Below are 20,205 nucleotides of genomic sequence, written 5' to 3' on the forward strand. Positions count from 1 at the left end.
AGAGATGCAAGAAGGGAGCTGGGAGGGAAAGAGGGAAGAGAAGAGCAGAGAAGCTTTGAAGGCAGGTGTAAAACACACACACACACACACACACACACACACACACACACACACACACACACACACACACACACACACACACACACACACACACACACACACCATGTTTAAGTACTGTACAGTTGAAGCGAGAAAAGACCTGAAGGAACATAAAAGATTTAAGGTGTACAGTGTACAGCGTGCATATGTGTACACACCCACATGCATCTTAGGGCCATTGAGGTGTTGTTACTGTTTTCTTTCATATGCTGGTGTGCATGCATGCATGCGTGTGTGTATGTGTGTGCGCGCACGCATTCTTTATGTTTTGTTTGTGTGCTAAAGAGAAATATAATCTACCGAGTCATGGTAATATCCTTTCAGGAAGGTGTTGCCATTCAGGGATATGTGTTGACACACGCCCATGTAACCTTGGCAACCAGCAATCGCTGTGGGTGCAGAATCACATTGTGGAGGAGAGCAATTATCCAGTTAGAGTCCTCCCCTGAATCATCAAATAAAGACACATAAAGTTACACACAAACACATGCACAAAAAGACAGACACACACACACACGTCTGGTCACATGACGAGTAGAGTCTTGTGTTCTAGAACACTTTGGAAGCACACTCTCTCTTTCTCTCGCTCTCTGTCTCTCTCTCTCTCACACACACACACACACTGAATTTTTCAACCTCTATTTTAACATACTGACACTCTTTTCTTCCACTTCCTTTTTCCGTAGTCATTCCTCCTCCCCCCCCACATCTCACTTTTTGTCTTCCTTCTCTTATCCATCTATCCCTCTTCCGCTGCTCTCTCACTCAGTGTGAGTGCTAGCTTGGGCCCAGCGGGTTTTCTAAGAGGGGTATGACACACCACAGCAGCAAGACGACGCACACACACACACACACACACACACACAGAGCTGTGATGTGAGGCAGACAGAGGGAGACAGGAAAACAGGAGAAAAAAATGCAGTGTGCACACCACACGCACACACAGACACACAGGCAGGTCATGCAGAGACAGACTCAGCTACTGCTGCTGAGGAGAAAGCCTGTGGCATATAGACCTGCCTCTCAGTTTTTATGTCATTTCTAGACTATTTATTTACGCATCTTTTACCTCGTCGCTCTTTCTTTCATCATGCTACAGATGACGAGAGCGACAAACCAAAGACACTTTTGGTTATGTGTATAAAGTTTTTTGAACAAGCCAGTCTGGCTATAGTCTTAAGGTCAATTTTTGGTATGAATACACAGAAACAAGTTCAAAATCCATGTACGGTTTGGTTTAACTAAACAGATTATGGCTTTCTTCTTTCACCCCTGTTGATTTCCGGGAGGTTTGTCCAGCAGACCAGAGCTGGCCACAGTTTAGCCACATTTAACTGAGAGCTGGTGTTAATCTCCCACCATGTTTAGATCTCAAGGTGTTTGCTGTATCATTATATGGCTTGGTATTCATGTCAGGTTTGCTATTTTGAAAATGCATGACACACTCTGTGCCCGGATACCAAGGACGTAGGTGTTGGCAGCCACAGGGGACAGTGCAGTTAACTGCTTTGTTTTTGCCCTTGATGAAGTTACAGAATATAAGCTAAAAGCAGAGTGGGACATACTAGGTGCTTTGCATTTATAAATACAGCCTTTATGTTTCTTTGATGTGTTTTAAAAAGCTCAAATCGATGTTTGAACCAAATACTACTATGTTATCTATACTTGGCTACTTGCAACTAGTAGTAATAATATTCACACTGTATATTTTAAAGTCTAGAAGCGGTCTTCAATATAAGCCATGGTGTCGCAGTCATGGTGTAGTAAGACAAAATTAAAGAAGTCATTTTAATTTTTGCTTTTATTTTTCTTTCTTTCTTTCTTTTTTTTTTAAATTATTATCATCATTTTATTTTTTTTTTACAGAGGAGTCTCCCCCTGCAGCCCATTAGAAGAACTACATATTAAAGCCTTTTTGACATTGGCTTCACCTCATACTGCTGATTTAGACTTTTACCCACACTGGTTATGATGTAACCTATCTGAGGGGCCTTAGCCATTATTCATGCTTGCGCATGGTGTTAATTACGTTGTGCGCTGCTAACCACAATAGAAAAGAAATAAAATCCTGGGACTTTGTTGTTTTTCTCCCTTGCCTCCCCACTCTTTGTTGTGATCACGTGTTTTTCTTGGTTTTTTGTTTAGCTAATTTTGTCAATCTCTCACATCTGTGAGTCCTATGCCTCTATAATTATTATTCCTTGTTTTGAGGTGATAATCATTTTTCTTTCACTGTGAAAAAGTAGCCGTCAATGCATAGGAGGAATCAGGCCAATCACGATCGCTCTGATCTGCGCTGATGTGATGTGCGCATCAGGTTCCAGCATAGAGTTTCAGACGGTTTTGCAGTTACAGTGTACCAAAAGAGCATATTTAAAACAGAAACCTAAATCCCCTGTTAGTCCCACACTTTTTTTTAACGCAGTTTATGACTCTGCACTGTTCCTAACCAGAACTTTGCAGATGAACATTTGTGGATCTGCTTGTTTTTGTTTTTGTTTTTTTAGCTTTGCCTCTGGGAAAAGGCAGAATTAATAGATGACAAAGAACTTATTTGTAGCAACCAAGGGATAAAAAAGCAATTAAAACTGTCCACTGTGCTTCTCATCAACACTTCTTTTATGTATTTTGTGTTTCTTCCTCTGCTGAGTGAAATTCCCAGTGGTTGTTCCCTTTACTCTTAAAGCCAGCAATCAGTATTTAACCTACACATAGTATCATACCAAAGGTGACTTGCAGTTGAGTTGTTACAGGCAAGCATGACTCTGTACTGGCTGGATCCCCATAATACTTCTGTGTTCACACTGGAGGCACGAGTGTTTTCCAGCCTGAGATAGATATTTTGATGAATGTTTATACTTTATGAGGCGCACACAGTTACAAGCAAAACTCACAGAGAGCACCTTGTTGTTGGATTGGGTTTAAACTGTCGGGCTAGTATGAGCAATTCTTCGTGCTAAATTATAAACACTGTTATAACACATCTTGTATAAGTGCTCATTCTAATTCATGTTGGTAATGTTTTAACGCTATAATTCATGGCAATAATTTGGAAGAATTGTGAAGAGAGGCAGAAAGAGAAAGTAGTGAAACGATGTGTGCATACAGTACAATTTCAGAGAGACAGAACAGACAGTAACGCAAATTAGGCTGCGTACTGGAAAACATTTGTTTGATGTTGTTAACGTAGAGTAGGGCATATTAGTCCCAGCTCAGCTGAGCTGAGACTAATATAAGTCATTTGAGAGTTTTACACGGAACAAAGACAGTGAATTTTATTTTCTATGTCTTTCAGTGCAGATGCATATAAAAGGATATGGGGAACATGGTCATGCAAAATTATTAAAGAGATCAACAGCCCTTTCAGTAACATTTGGGCTTTGCATTAAGGCGAATCTGAACATCCATCATGAGGAAGGAGAACAAGAGAATAAGAGGGAGAAGTGGGAGAAAGGAGAGTTGCCGTCAGTTGTGCATGGCTGCTTTTTTTTTCCCACGTAAAAGCGGCGTTTTCTGCAGCCCCTCTCCCTCTGTCTTATCTGCACCTGATCACTGTTGCCTCTCTCCTATCGCTTTGCCTCTATGTTTCTCATCAGCTCTTCCTCTCTCTTTGCTATCTCGCAGCCACTCTGCCACACTCCACGGGCTACAGCAAACGGCTCCCCTGTCGTTTTATCGCACATACACGCACGCATGCACACAAACGTGCACGCAAAGAAGCCCGTGCGTGCATGTGTGTGTGCTTGAGAAGATGCGAACATTTAAAAACAATTGTGTTTACATGACGAGGCTACAGAATCACATAGATATCCTGTAATGTGTATGCATATAGCAACTGACAACCTCTGCTGCTGAAAAAATTAAGCCATGCAAAAAAACTAGAGTTTCTCATAAGACTGCCTACAAAAAAGTTTTCATTTCATTAGATAATTTAGAAATCAATAATAATAACTGAGACGAGTGGTCTTGTTTATAACTAACCCTTTTCGATTTGGTTAAGACTTAAAGTAAGTTACCCTATCCCTAACATCTTCCTGTCACATCTCAGTCACACCAACCCTTTGCATGTCCTCCTTCACTACATCTTGAATCTAAGTCTTCCTCTTTTTTTTCTGACCTGGCAGCTCCATCTTCGACATCCTTTGCCTAGTTAATCCACCATCTGGATATCTCCCAATCATCTCACCCCCTAACTTTGTCTTCAAACTACTCGATCTGAGCTGCCCCTCTGATGTACTAATTTCTTATCCTTTCAATCCTGGTCACTCCCAATAAACATTTTACAATGTTCAGCTCCACCTCCTGTCTCTTTGTCAGTGCTACCATCTCCAAATCATATCAACGTAGGTCTCTCTACCATCGTATAAACCTTCCCTTTCACTCTTGCTGCTCTCCTTCTGTTACAAATCAAATCTCATCTCCACTCTCTTCTTCTCCTCCCTTGAGCATTGTCTGTTGCTACGGATGGTTGAACCCAGGTATTTAAACTTATCTACTTTTACTATCTTTGCTCCTTGAAGTTTCACTGTTACACCTCTGTCCCTCTCATTCACACAGATGTATTCTGTCTTGCTTCTACTGACTTTCACTCCAGAGCATGCCTCCACCTCTCCAGGCTCTCTTGCACCTGCTCCCTGCTCTCACTACAGATCACAAATCACCTGCAAACATCATAGTTCACAGTGACTGCTGCCTAACCTCATCTGTCAGCATATTGTTGGCATGTTGTCGGAAAATACTGACAGCGCATGGACGGACAGCCCAACAGATGCCACCACTGTCTCACCGTCCTCATACATGTCCTGCACCACATCACATCAATAGTGTTCTTTCTCGGCATGAAGCCATGCTGCTCACTGATCATAACCTCTCTTCTTAACCTAGCTTCAAAAACTCTTTCCCATATCTTCATGGTACGTCTCATCAGTTTCATCCCTCTGTATGAAAAAGTTTGCAAACATTAGTTGATAATTTAGCACTACACCCACGATGGTCACTTTGCAGCAACAAAATTACACTGCTGCTTTCAGATGCATCCAGAAAATGTCACATCTTTTAATTTCAGTCTACACATACACATATAGACACAGTTGCCTTAGCAGTGGAGCATATGGAGCACTGGCATTCCTGCCACTAAACTAAGGCAATAAAAGTTATAGTTTTGCCAGCCATATCTTATCATTACACAGTCCCGGCAATCATCCACTAGTCCCCTTAGTCTTAACCACTAAACCAGCCAGGGTCATGGAGGATGGAAGCTATAACACTGGGTGAGAGGCAGGGTATACTGTGATCAGGTCAACAGTCCAGCACAGGGCTAATACAGAGAAACAGAGAACCATGCATACTAATTTAGAATTACCAGTTAAGTTAACTAACTACAAACTACACACAGATTTCCCAACTAAGCAGTCAAGCAAATTCATAACCAATAACGCTCTGGAAAATACTGACAGCGCATGGACAGACAGCCCAACAGATGCCAGACAAATCATGTACAAAGCAAGAAATATCCACAAATCTATCACACTGTAATATATTCACATGCACGCCGCTCCAAGTGAGCGGCTGCAGCACAGCGGCTTGCCTTTCTCTTTCGTGCTGTGTGCATGCAGAAAGAGTAAAAGTTTCAGACGAACACTCTGAAACTTTCTTGCAATTCTCCACGGCTTTTTGATTCATCCAAATTGTTAGCGCTTTGTTGCAGTTAGTAGATTTTGAAGATGCCCTCATGAGGACTGACTCTCAGATTTAAGACTGTTCAGGAAGGTTCATTTATCCAAATCATGTTTGAATTTGTTCTTTGGCTATTTCATTTACAGAAATCTTTTTTAAGATGTCATATGGGCTACACAATATATTTCTATACTGAAATATCCATTTTTTTCTAATAATCATTCCCTATCCTTATCGACTTGTCTACATAGGTTTCAGATGCATTCTTGGTTTATGAAACATCCTAAATCTAACTAAATTAGACTAGTGCAGGTGATGGTTTCTTGGCTTAGGCAACAAAGGTAAATTTTAAAATTGACCTTTATTGCTATAATTGGTCATTATTATGGTTTGATACACTGAATAAGCAACATTAGAAAACATCTATATATAGCAATCTATTACTGAAACTCACACACACTGATATATTCTCAGTGCCATCAGCTGAGACTAAAATAAGTCTTTGATTATTCAACTATCAAAACATAACCAATGCCAGATGTGAGACAACAGCTTCAAAGTTTGCTTCTTTATGAGAGACACATGAGAGAAAGAAAGCCTTTGACATTTTATTTGCTTTACACTTTATAGAATATTTTATTACCACAGTAATCTATGCTCCAACTTTAATGTATGTATCTTGTGCATTTGTATATCGTGAGCCTATTAGTTGTAAAAAAGTGGCTGTAGAACGGCAACCTTATATGTGTGTGTATGTGTGTGCCTGTGTAGTGAAGGGAGGGACCCACACACACTGACACAACCTCTGATGTGGTCTTAAGGCTTTGGCAACTTTCTGCCAAATACCAAGCCAATAAAGCATGTTCAAATTAATTAAAAGGGATTTTTACTCACGGGTTGTACATTGTTTTCAGCGTTATTTAAACTATTCTTTAAACTCTGTTTTGTTTTATTGGAGCCACAGTTATTCTTCCCAGTATTTGACTGATGACATGTTGATTGATCGTCTCTGGAAAAGTACATTTATTTTCTGGTTTTGCAATAAAGTAAAGTGTTGGAGGAGAGTGGACGGAGAGGGGCTGTTTACAAAAAAAGACAATGAACGCGGCTGGCAGCTGTAGAAGCGCTCTAGTTACAACACCAACAACAATAATAACAAATTCAGAATAAAAATACTAAACGTTCATGCCAAGTAAGCGGACTGAAAGGAGCTTCTCCACTTGGCTTCCCTGTGTTTCCCGTGTGGTCCGCTCAAAGGGTTAAAGCCCAAAGTGAACTGAATTGTAAGAAGTTGGTTTCCAAGGGAAACTGTTCGCACCGTTCCAGCTGAGGCGGGACAAACCAACTGTGTGACACGGAGGGGGTAGGGGTGGGTCGATAAAATAGCGAATTAATTTCAAGCTACATCTGCTATTAAATCATTGTAAGAACGTTTCGGTGTAACGACCTGCTATTAAAATGCCCGTAGTAACGGTGGCTGTCGTTAAATACATTTTAAAGAGACGAGGGTGATATTATTACTTCCCTCCACCCCTTCGGTACAGCTAGAGTGCTGGGGTCCCTGCCAAGTCGGTTTGAAAAGAGCAGACAAAGGCTTTGAGCCCAGGACGCCCCTCTCTCTCTCTCTCACTCTGCCTATAAAGCCGCTCCAACTCTATCTTTTTTGCTTTTCTACCATGGGGTCGCTTCTTAATACGTGTCGGTAAGCGAGTTGGTTTTGTTTTTACTTTCTTAATCTGAAATGTATGACCGTCTGGATCCTCGCACGGCGGAGAGAGGAAGGCTTTTTGTAGGTATAATACAAGGAAGCGTCGTCTGAGAGAGGGAGCGAGAGGGGGAAGGATTGACGCTTTTCCTCCTCTCCTCCTCCTTCTTCCTTTCGCCCCCTCTCCTCCTCTTTTTGGCGGAGAGAGGGGTTGAGGCAGGAATAAACGCTCTTTTTTGTTGTTTTTTTCCCCTTTTTTCTTTTTTAATACATTTGAATCCTACTGCGCAACCAGACCGGATCACGTGGCACTGGAGGGAGTTTGATCGATTTTGCACAGTTCAGTGTGAGAAAAAGAGAGAAACACATAACTCCAATTTCTTCTTCTTTTTTTCTTTTCTTTTTTTTACTTCTGTGGATAGCTGGGACTGTTGATACTTTTGCATTTTGTGCGAGAGGAGGGTGTGATTGAGTTGAGTCTTCTGTTTTTCTTTTAAGCCTTGGAGGTGTGGAGTATTAATTTTTATATGCCTGGGTTTTGAAAAACAATGGAGACGCACATTTCGTGCCTCTTCCCAGAAATTTTGGCAATGATTTTCAGTTATCTGGACGTGAGGGACAAAGGCAGGGTAGCCCAAGTGTGCATCGCTTGGAGGGACGCATCCTACCACAAGTCAGTGTGGAGGGGGGTGGAAGCCAAGCTGCACCTCCGCCGGGCAAATCCCTCCTTATTCCCCAGCCTCCAGGCCAGGGGCATCCGGAGGGTCCAGATCCTGTCTCTGCGCCGCAGCCTGAGCTATGTCATCCAGGGAATGCCAAACATCGAGTCCCTCAATCTGTCCGGCTGCTACAACCTCACGGATAACGGGCTGGGCCATGCGTTCGTGCAGGAGATCCCATCACTTCGGGTTTTGAACCTGAGTCTGTGCAAGCAGATAACAGACTCTAGTCTAGGGAGGATTGCTCAGTATCTGAAGAACCTGGAGGTGCTGGAGCTTGGTGGCTGCAGCAACATCACCAACACTGGGCTTCTGTTGATAGCCTGGGGCCTCCACAGACTCAAGAGCCTCAATCTGAGGTCCTGCAGACATGTCTCAGATGTGGGGATTGGACATTTGGCGGGCATGACCCGTAGTGCAGCAGAGGGCTGCTTGAACTTGGAGTACCTGACCCTCCAAGACTGTCAGAAACTGACAGACCTGTCACTCAAACACATTTCCAAGGGGCTGACCAAGCTCCGGGTACTGAACCTGAGCTTCTGTGGGGGGATCTCAGACGCAGGGATGATCCACCTCTCACATATGACTTCCCTGTGGAGCCTCAACCTACGCTCCTGTGACAACATAAGCGACACGGGGACAATGCACCTTGCCATGGGCACCCTAAGACTCTCTGGGCTTGATGTTTCGTTCTGTGACAAGATAGGGGACCAGACTCTGGCGTACATCGCTCAGGGGTTGTACCAGCTCAAGTCCCTGTCTCTGTGCTCGTGTCACATCTCCGACGACGGGATAAACCGGATGGTGAGGCAGATGCACGAGCTGAGGACCCTTAACATTGGACAGTGCGTGCGCATCACGGACAAAGGGCTGGAGCTCATAGCGGACCACCTCACCCAGCTGGTGGGCATCGACCTGTATGGATGTACCAAGATCACCAAGAGGGGACTGGAGAGGATCACACAGCTCCCCTGCCTTAAAGTGTTGAACCTGGGACTCTGGCAGATGACAGAGAGTGAGAAAGTGAGGTGATTGGAAATGCTTGGTTTTTTTGTTTTTGTTTTGGGAGTGTGTGTTATTTTTCTTTTTTGGACGGTGACAGAGCAGGAAAAGGGAGGGATGTGTGGGCAGAGGAGTTTCTTTTCTTATTTAAAAAGAGAGAAATCCTTCCTTTTTCCCTTCTGTGTAAGGTGTGCTTCTCCCATGTGACCAGGATGTATGCTCAAAATGTTTTATTTTTCTTTCTGTTGGCCTTGCAGGACTGAAATCAGTGTTTGACTCCAATATTCAGCCTGGCAGAAAGCAATTCAAAACTTCTGTCATGAGCTCACGAAAATCCGTGTTAAACGCAATGTTTTGATCTCAAATCGAGTTTTAAGACCTCACAAAAACTGGACTTGGGACTAGAATAACTTCAGCTTGTTTGCCAGATTTTGTTTCCAATCAGGTGTCGTTTTCCCTAATGGAAGAATCGGCTTCTCTTCCTGACACTTGCTTCCAGAAAATTCTGGATGCGAAAACTTGCATCCATCCTTAAAAGTCAAAAAGAGAGGTTTTAAAACTTCAATGTGGGACTTTTATTTTTGCAGTGAGTCTGAGGCATTTACGACTAATCTCCGCTACAGCCATCACGCCTAAAAAAAACAACAACAAAAAAAACCCAACACACACAGACACACAAAAAACATTTGGCTACCTCGTATGTGGTTATTTTCAAAGGGTGTATACTGTTAAGAAGGAAAGAGAGACTGGGAGAAAATGTGCCTAAAGGGACTTGTGTCTGCCCCCTCCCCCATCCCTCCATCGCCTCTCTCTACCCTCCCTCCCTCTTCCCTGAGCAGAGCTAGAGAAAGGAGACCAGGACACAATCTAACTACCTTTGTTAATTTACCCCCATAAACAAGAGCAATTTCCCAGAGAGAGCCACGAGAGGGGGAAAGGGGAAGGCGGGCTGTCAGATCCAGTCAGAGAGTGAGAGGACGTCGCTTTATGCAAAATACATTAAAAACCTGCTTGAGTGCAAGAGCTTTTTATATTGTTCAGTTTTTCCTTCCTTTTTTTTTTTTTTTTAAAGGGATAAAGTCCAACTTTACACCCTTTTAGAGGTGCATTGCATTCAAGCTTTGATCAATATAAAGGAGATGCGATTGCAAGCCTATACCTGTAGTGATTCTATAACGATAGATGCATGTTAAAGGTATGATCGGACCATCGTTAAAAACCCAGTGTATGTCCTTACAGGATTATTAGGCTGTAGGTATTTTTGTTGTGAAAGGGATGCTGGTGGAGATAAATGTCAAGTGAATGTTGCTCAGAGTGTCGTACTTCAAATTGAAGTGATTTCTATATCTTAGCCTTTATTCGTGGAAACAAATCAGGGTTCGTGGCTTTTCTTTTCCCACGTTTATACCGACACATTCATATTCATGTTGCTCTCACCGGTATATAGAGAGAGGAGGAGTTTTTTTTTTTTTTCCCTCTTTTTTTCCCCTACCATCTCTCACCCTTCTCCCCCTGAATAAAAATACCCCAAATCCATTTTGAGACATGCTTAGAATAAGGAGTAATCGATTATTTTTCTTTCTCTCCCTTCCCGTCTCTGGTTACAAGCAGAATGCGTCTCACTCACTCACTCACCCTCTCTCCACCTCGCTATTCCCCATCTCTCTCTCACTCTCTCTCTCACACACACACACACGCATTTAGGCTGTACACACATGCACACGCGCGCACGCACACCGACGCCAGTGTGTGCGCGTTTTAATGTAATGCAATGACCTGCTAGAAAATTAATCTACGGATGTGCGTCCTGCTGAAAAAGCTGTGTGTGAGTGAGTGTGCGTGCGTGTGTTTGACAATAAAAAGATGTACTGTATATTATGTGTTTGTAAAGAGAAAAAAAATGCAGAATCCCAAAATTAAATTGTTTTATATTCTTACGGTTAAAACAATTAAAGATATTTATATAATGAACGAACGAGAGCGGTGTGGATTACTTTTGTGTAGGTGTAGCGCTCCATTGTTTTCTGTTTTGTTTTGTTTTGTTTTTTTTGGAGTGGGAATATAAAAAAATACCCACGAGGTATTTTAATCTTGTTTCCCATAAAGACAATCACAACTGCTCTGCTCTTGTCCTACAAAGATATATTCCATATTCAGGCGCATTTAAGACAATAACGTCTCTTATTTTCATACATTACTCCCAATAATCGCCCACGCATCTCTGAGCATTGTCCCTCATCAGTCCTGCCTTGCTTCTCAAAAGGGCTGAAAAAATTTCTCTTGTGTTGTTTTATTATTTATGAGCAGATTCAAAATGGATGCTTGCCGTCTTGATTTGGCTGCCAGGGCCTGTGTAATTAATTATCACCAAGGCGTTTATTGCAGGAAACTGTTCTACCCTGCTGATTTTTTCTAATCATAAACGTCTGTTTTGTTTTCTTTTTTGTCCTCTATAATGCTACCAAAAGGTGTTTAGCTTAACTGAGTTCCAGATGCAACTCTCAGGGTTTTTTTTTTGGGGGGGGGGGGTGTATTTGGTGGATTTCCTGGTTTAAATGAAGGGTTTGGGGCATTTAGTCTGGATCCTTTTCGCAGTGTTTTACTTCACATGTGGCAGAGCTGCGTCTGTGCAGCTGCATGTGCGGCGTAATGAGATCTAAAAGTTGGTTAGAGCAGATCTCCCTCTTCTCTGCTTTCCATCAGGACGTGTCCTGTGTGTGAAGTGACACCACACACACACACACACACACATAGGGGGTTGCCAGGCCAGTCAGTAGCCATTGTCTCCCTTTAGAAGTTAGAAAGGCAGGTTTGGGTGCTTTTTTTTTCCTTCTCTTCCTCTCTTTCTCCTCCTCTTGTTCAGTCACGCATACCAGATCCTAGACCAGGCAAGAGACCCCTCTCCCCCTTACTTTGCCCCCCCTTCCCCCCCACTTACCACCATGCACACACACGCACACACACACACAGACTGCTTTTTAGCATTCCACACCATCATTCAAAGCATTTAAGCATTCCCTCTCCCCTGACTCTCTGTCCATGGGGATTTGGGGATAAAGGCCAGCAGAGGGATTGTTGACCACAGGGACAGAGAAAGACAGAAAGAAAGACACACACACACTCACAGAATGCCAGTGTTTGCTGTTTCTTAAGTTTGCTTTAGCTGGCCTTTGGTCTTGTGCAATAACGCTGCAACCAATGCACACTGAGATGTGGAAAAACGAAAGAAAAAAAGAGAGACACAGTCTGTGACATTTTGAGCAGCTTTGTCCCAGAAGCATCTCAAACCTGTTTGTCAGCCACAGAATGACAGGACCTATGAGCTACTGTTGCTGATGTAATTTGACCCTGCATTAGTGTTGCTTTAAATCTACCAGAAAATGTGTGTTTATGTGCTAAATGCCTGAGTTAGATTAGGAGTTCCTACATGCTGCAGCAAGGCGACATGAAGCCATAGGAGTAAAGTAAAAGAGGTGTGACACTGAGATAAAATGTATCTTGGATGCTGTTTAATGAATAGAAGTGGGAGACGTACAACGCAACTAATTGTTTCTTTATCATTTGACATTTGTGCATGCAGACCTTTACCGAGCAGATACGGAAGAGAAGGTCATATCGTGGGTTTCTACAGAAAGGTCGGCAGGCTGAAGTGTAGACTGACGAAGATGCAATCAGCTACATTCAAATGATAATGCAATACTTTAGTAATCCCTACAGGGAAAATCACTTTTTGTCCACTACACTCCATAGGGAGGTCAAAGGTCAGACTCTGCTCCTGAGCCCCCCGATGCTGGGTGCTACTGGGGGACACACGAACACAGTGAAGAGCTCTCATGTTTTAACATTATATCTGCTTGCTCCTCACTGTTTTGCTGTAAGTCCCTGGAGGTTGTCCGGAAGAACTAAGAGGCATCGGCCCTTCCTACTTTAAAATATTGAAGGTTTTCTTCTCAATTAAAAACAAAACCTCATCAATAATTTAGGAGAATACAAACATGAATGTTATTGTAGAGAATGACTCAATTTGCATTTTGAACAAACAGAGAGAGAGCTGAGTGAGTTTAAATCCTGGGTGTTCAGCATTATGTGCTTAGAAGGCATGATATATCACTCTGTGCATAGACTGCAAGTACAAAAACCAGGTTATACCAGTGTTTTCATGAACAGTAAAGTAATTTGCATGAAGATATCGTGATTTGTGTAAAAACTAAATATGTGAGCTCATTTGCACTGAATGTTCTGACTGCACATTCTCCTTTAGGACAGTTGCACTTCTCTTTGGAAATAACTGTACAAATGCACAGCAGGAAAAGCCGTCCCTCTTCCTGCAGTTTTGGTTCGTTTTTTGCACATGACACGTGCATCATTTATAATCCATCTTAAAAAGCAGTGAACAGTTTGGCTCCTGCCTGATCCTATACTATAGGACATAGGGTCACAAGAATGTTAGCTTTTGGGAGAAGAAGCTTGTCTGCTTCAGTTAAAGTCAATTAAAACTGCATGCTAGCTTACAAATTAAAATAGCTGTAATTTCCACATCCAATCCAAGGTCCTGTCTTCTATGGTTGCTTAATGATATAATCTCTCTTTAGCCAGCAAAACCAAATGTCCAGACATGATTGATCCACATGGCTAACAAAGAGGAATTTACAGCTTCAGAATAACATTGAGAGCCACTGCTATGCTTTTAAGCTCTACTTATCCTTGTTGATGAATATCACAAAAGGCTGATCACCTGACTACCACCACTCTCCTCAGGTTTTCACTTTGTCGTGGATCCTAAAGGTTCAGCGTTGCGCTCAGGCAAAGCAGCGTGTGCACTGTAGGAAGCTCGGATGAAAAGGACTTCATGTAAAGAACATGTTGTAGCTTCCTCTCAGTGAGATTGTCTCTTCCCCCTCACAGATCCTGCCTGCCTGCATGACTGACAGCTCCCAAACAAAGTTACTTCAAAAACTTACAGACACTTAAATCAGATAAAACCAACATTTCTCCTGCATATAGGTCACTGAGAGAACCTTTTCATACTATTCATAGGGCTGTTTTTGCTTTTGAAATCTGGTGTGTGTGTGTGTGTGTGTGTGTGTGTGTGTGTGTGTGTGTGTGTGTGTGTGTGTGTGTGTGTGTTTGGCCTGCAAGTTGTAAAAGTTGAACTGTGACTTGTCACGTTGCGCTCTGAACCACATTTCCTGTCAGGTGGAGAGGAACGGTGTTATGTATGTGTGCGAGAGTGTTTTACTGCTATCATTAAAGGAATAGTTTGCCATTAAAAGGCGAACTGGGGTTTTTCACAACAGAGCAGCAGGGATATTAGCAGCGGAGTGCTACTGCCCTCCCCCACATGCCTTTGGCTGCAACAGCTTCTTGTCTGTCTCTCCCGTCTGCTGTGTTGTCTGTCTGTCCGTCTGTCTTTCTGGCCTGTTTTTAGATCTCTGCCTGTCTGCTGGTCAGCTTTCATCCTCGCCTTTTTTTCTTATTCTTCTTGTCAACTTATTTTGAAGCCTTATTTCCTACCTGTCTCCTCACCTCTCTACTTCCCATTCTTATCTTACCTTTGTCATTCTCTTTTCACCACCAACTTTATTTCTCTTTTTCCTTTAGTGCTCCTTTCTTATCTTTCTCATTCTTCAGCACCCCCCCTTTACAATTCCCATTTCTTTCCCCACCATCCCTGCCTCCTTCCTCCTCTTTGTGGCACCTGGTGTTGAGGTGTCGCTGAGGTACAGTGGACTGCTCTACCGTCTGCTGTAGAGCTGTCCCCGGGGCCCTCGGGGGCTCAGTGTGTCTATGTGCTTCAGGAAACGTTTTTTTTTTAAACCAGCAGCTCCAGTCAAGAACATGTACCACTGCTTCTGATTTAGGCATCCATGCACATACTGTACACACTTTTCAGAACCAGTGTTGGTCAAAAATAGCATTAAAAGAGCAGAGGGGGGATGGTGTGGTTTTATTGTAACTTACTGGTTTTAAAGCTGGCATAGTCAGGGAAGAGGCAGAGAAGCGGAAGAAAAAGCACCTCTGTCCGACAGTCTGCTGTAGTCAGCACCCAACCTGTAGATAGGAACAGCGGCAAGGCAGTAAAGCAGAGAGAGGAAGATAGAAAAGTAGAGAAGTGGTAAAAATTGAGGAGGGGAACGGGGAAAGAAACAGATGAGAAAAAGTTGAGGTTGGTGAGAAAGAGAATGAGAGGGAGAAAGGAATCTGTGAGTCACTGTTTAACTGTGGGCTGCAAGAAGTCGGCTAGCCATGTTAAAATACCGTCTGTGCGCACACAAAAAAACTTACGCTCCAACAATATCTGGCTCGACACACACGTGTGCACACACATATTAAAATGACCTATGTAAAAGAATAAAATAAAAAAACAGTTGTGCTTTTTTTGCCCAGTAGACCAGCTAATTATTTTCAGTTGCACACGAGGCACACACACACCTCTGCTGCACATTCCTATCAAAGGAATGAGCTGCTTTTCTACAAAGGTAAGACTTTAGGGATAAGTCAAAAGAGTTTTTTTCCACTTTTGAAAATCTAACTTTTACAGGAAAAGAAGGAACACTGACATTATCCAACCTGTAACTGATGAATTAGTGAAAAACCTTCCTAACAAATGAATTTGAGTATTTTTGCCTGCTAGACAGAGGCGAGTCTGTGGTTCTAACTGCTCTAAAGACACACATCTAACATTTTCATGACTTCATCTTAGTTTTTACATTTTTTTAAAATTTGGTTTTCGACTGCAGCAAATGTCTGCTTTTATTACGAGCCAATCAGCTCATTAAGGTATAATTTCCCAGAGGTGCTAAAGGTAAAATAGTGGGATCACCAGACAAGATCCCATTATTCCTCTGAGGAAAACAAACAAACTGGAGAAACTCACTGATAAAAATCTTAGTATTTATTATTAGGCAAAACTTCTTAAGTTTTATTAAGAAGAATACTTTTCAGGGACAAGAGGTAGAATCTAAATCTGAACATTTCACCTCAAATTATCACAATATGCACGGAGGTCAAGAGAACGATACAACAGTGAGTACAGCGATCTCGTCAGAATAGACAGAATTATGGATGCAGAAAAAACATCAAATTTTGATGTTCCAATACCATCTGGATTGATAACAGCTTCATCTTTCAGAAAGCAATGATCCCAAATGTGTGAAAAAAAGAAAATAATCAGTAATCAATTGTCCTCCCGTAGCTGGACCTCAACATTACTGAAGCAGTGTGGGATCATCTTGAGAGACAACAAAACAGAGGGCAGCCAACATCCAAAGAAGAGCTTTGAATTTCCTTTGAGAAACCTGAAGAATTATTCCTGAAGACTATTTAACGAAAGGTCAAAGTTTGTCTAAGAGGGTTTAGGGTGTGTTGGAGAATAAAGTTGGTCGAACAATCGCAAACATTGACCTTCAAGCTCATTAGAGTTGTACAAACTCTGTTTTTGCCTTCTATATTGTACTTCTGGGTATGTTCGCACATGCTTCAATAAATCTGTGCACTTACTTTCCAAATTTTCTAGCAAAATATAAAGAAATGAAATGTAACTCGAAACTTTTGCACAGTACTGTAACACACTGCTACTTTGTAGTGAATCCTCTGGGGACAATAAGTGCTTCCACTGTTTTATGCCACTGCACACTTGTTGCATTTGAGATATTTCACTGTGCACAAATTGGGTGACTAAACAAAAGAGCTACATTGCCATATTCTGGTAGTGTGGCGTAAGGAATCAGTTCAAGTTATGCAAGCACTCAGTGACACCTGAGATGGCGTGTTATTGGCTCCCCAGCTGTCAAAACCCGGACATATTCAACGTATGATTAAAATAAAAGAGGACTTTTTGCATATTTGATAATCATTTCACAGTGACTAAAGCAATAAATCACTCTTCAATCTTAGATCCTCTGGGTGTTCAACTTTTTATTAATCTCCCACATGCTGTTATCAGGTCATATACCGCTGTGGGCTCTTTGAATTTTCAGTCCGTCATCATCACCATTATGGCTATATAGTATAGAGTTTTTTTAAAGATATTTAAGCAAGAGCTATGTTAAGAAAATGATCAGCGTCGTTACATTTGCCAGACAAGCCATTCTGTGCTGTTTTCCGACAGATTGGATAAGGAAAACAACACACTAAATCTTTCATTTTAAACATAAGATGTTGCTTTATTCAAAATCAAAACATGGACGTCGTCGCTGAATGTTTTATGAAAGCCTTGGCAATTACAATCGGAAGACTGAGAATTATGCAGCATGTGATGCTGACTTCTGCTCCCCATTTCTGCTCCACGCGGAGAACGGCAGGAAGGAGGCGAAGGACGGCGAGAGGAAGAGAAAGAGGGAGAGAGCGAGAGAGAGCCTTTCTTTGTCTTGATGTGAAACCACGTGAAGCTCTGACAGAAATGTGACAGATACCTGCAAAGTCAAAAACCAACAGGCTCGCACTCATTCTAATTTGTCAGGTGAGACAGTGTGTTGGGAGCGTGGGTGGTGTGGTGTGCTTGTGTGTGCTTGTCTTCCCGCATACGTATGATTGAAGGCCCGCGTGCATAATGCATGTGCGTAGACACTCGCTTTGTGTGTGTGTTCCTCTCTGCCAGCTCTCCGTACCTTCCTGTCAGTTGAACTTGTCATTCAAGCATCAATAAAGTGAAAACTTTTTCTTTCTCTTTATTTTGTTAAAAAAATTTGTCATGCTTTTCTCAAACGTGGGAAGCGGGCAGAAAGGGAGACAGAGAACTGCAGCAGCAGTCGATGGGGTTTAACACGTGTTTGACAGGGAACACTGCGCAATGGAGCAGATTTCACTCCATTAAAATGACTTTTCAGAGCTGTTTTTTGGGGGGTGGGAGTCTTTAGAGGGCAACAGAGGGCAGGAGGAAGATGCTGAAAGTGATACCATCACAGATACCTGCGTTACTGCAGACAGTGAAACATGTATTTAACAATGTAGAAACGGCATGGCAGAAAATGGTAAGCTTTAACCTTAAAATGCATATGTTAGACACTTTAAATGTCCCTAAAAGTTATGTGTTATGTTTTAAAAGCCAGTTCAAACTGCAGAGGTGCAATAGCTATGAAAAAGAAAGAGAGAGAAAAAAAAAGATTCAGGCAAGTTACTTGGAGTATGGGCAGTTTTTCACCAGAGAGCGCAAACATGTTGAGATCCAAAAATCTATATTGATGCAATAGCTACGAAAATTCAAGGCTGAAAAATAAAAACACAACAAATCTCCTCAGACTTTAACATCAGAGGTGTGGAGACCAGCTTTCTTTGGCATTTGTGGTCTTGATAAAAACCTACAACTTCAGTCAGATGTGACTGGTATTAGAATAGTAATCACGAGCTTTCCTTCTATAAAGGAAGTTAAAAAAAAAAAATACAAAATACATGCAGTAGCCCTTTAATGCAGCACACTGTGATAAGGGCTGGACTCAGGTGTATGCATGGACTGTTAATGCTCTTGTGAAAGTGAAGTCAGCAATGTTGGGATTGACTAGCTCTCACTGAGAAGGGAATTAAGCGTATTTGTTTTAAGAGGTGCTGGCTCACCTACACTGAAGGTTTCTAAAGGGCAAGGTTAGGACGCTCTAAAACCCTTTACACAAACTGGTTCCACTATATGATTAGGCACACACACATACACACACAAATCACATCTTCGGAAGATCAATACATCAAACCTTGTTCGCTGAGAGATAGAAAAGCAGCTGCATCAAATATACAGAATCTACTAAATAAAGAATGCAAGCTATGTGAAAAAGTCCTGTCAAAAAGTAGCCCGTCTAGCAGCGGTCTCAGAGGATGAGCAGCAGTCTCTAAACCGCTTTTCTGAAAAGGACACAAGACAAATGCTTGGGGTGGGCTCAGACCAGCACTTCACAGTAACTGACTGGGGGAAAAAAACAGTGCGACTGACTGATAAATCCATGTTTATTTTGAGAATAAAGCCAGTAACAGATGGGTTAGGAGAGATAATAATACAGCAGTTTATTGAACCCAGACTGAATGCTAAAATCTGGGTATGTTTTGCTACTCTGGAGCTGAACACCCACAGCGACCGGACTGTGCTCCCACTCCCCACCTTCACAGCAATCGTGTTTGCATCTTTGGGAGCATGATGCACACTAAGAAAAGCAATTCCAAACTCTTCAAGCTTTGCAAGAACTCTGTGACACTGTTGACACTGTTGTTCCTCCAAAGCCATCACAGCCTTATAACATATTTATAGGTGCACGTGAAGACTAAGGTAAGCCAAGCCTTCGGGAAGCTCTTACCATGGGTTATCTGGTTGTGCACAGAGGGGAAAGCTCGAGTGAAGGCTGTTATTAAACAAAAAGGCGGGGATACTGAATAGTAAGATACAGAAAAAGACCAGGATGATCAAAAGCAAAAGGAACCCTGAAGTGATCCAATCAGAAGGGAATTCTTAAAAATTAGCCTGCGAAGGTGTAAACTGGTTCAGAGTACTGGTCTATCCCTGTTCATTTCAATTAACCCTGGAAGTGGACATTTAAACCATAAGAAAATCTCCATCAAACAGTTATTTAATATTCAGTATATAAAGGCATTATTGAGACAGAGGAGTGCTCTTATCTCCCTGTAAATGAATTATAGTTTCCCAATTTGCATGCTGAGCGAATTTAACTCAAAGTGCCTCAGACTCACCAGAGTGAGTCCACCAGAGCTGTAATGTCCCCGCTGATAACCAGCCTGTCAACTCAGGATTTGGTAAACGCTTGATTCACACTTTATGAGAAATATGGGGGTTTTGATTGGTTTCTATGTGTAGGCATGCGTGTGTGGATCTGTAAGGAGTCCTATGGGAGGAAAAGAGATTCACACTGGAAATCTTTCCGACTGTTTGCACTTATCCAGCCTTATTGCTGGACCTTTGGGTTTTTTGTGTGGAAAAAAAAGAAAAGCTGTAAGGTTTTAAATATTACAAAATGCTATTTAAATAATTTATGTCCTTGGAATGTTTTATTTTGAAAAACAGCTATA

General features: G+C 42.1%; 2 protein-coding genes across 5 annotated transcripts in view; one reads left to right on the forward strand and one right to left on the reverse strand.

The window, feature by feature from the left end:
• Window positions 1–20,205, reverse strand: part of wnt5b (wingless-type MMTV integration site family, member 5b) — an 87,830-nt gene that overhangs the window by 26,681 nt on the left and 40,944 nt on the right. For 3 of the 4 annotated variants that reach the window (XM_035908168.2, XM_035908163.2, XM_035908164.2), the window contains one exon: window positions 15,163–15,252. The exons of the other annotated variant lie outside the window; for it this stretch is intronic. In XM_035908168.2, coding sequence (XP_035764061.1) covers window positions 15,163–15,180 — 18 coding nt within the window. In that variant the 5' untranslated portion in view covers window positions 15,181–15,252. The remainder of the gene's footprint in view (window positions 1–15,162; window positions 15,253–20,205) is intronic. 4 annotated transcript variants of the gene reach the window in all.
• Window positions 7,365–11,172, forward strand: fbxl14b (F-box and leucine-rich repeat protein 14b). Its single transcript, XM_006780673.3, has one exon. The coding sequence runs from the start codon at window positions 8,029–8,031 to the stop codon at window positions 9,229–9,231; it is 1,203 nt and encodes a 400-aa protein (XP_006780736.1). The 5' UTR covers window positions 7,365–8,028; the 3' UTR covers window positions 9,232–11,172.

The sequence above is a fragment of the Neolamprologus brichardi genome, chromosome 17 (assembly GCF_056152115.1).
Source record: "Neolamprologus brichardi isolate AB-2024 chromosome 17, ASM5615211v1, whole genome shotgun sequence".
NCBI classification, from domain to species: Eukaryota; Metazoa; Chordata; class Actinopteri; order Cichliformes; family Cichlidae; genus Neolamprologus; species Neolamprologus brichardi.

What these genes read in the sequence shown, in the direction of transcription:
- fbxl14b (XM_006780673.3), top strand. Translation starts at nt 8,029, where the DNA reads ATGGAGACGCACATTTCGTGCCTCTTCCCAGAAATTTTGGCAATGATT.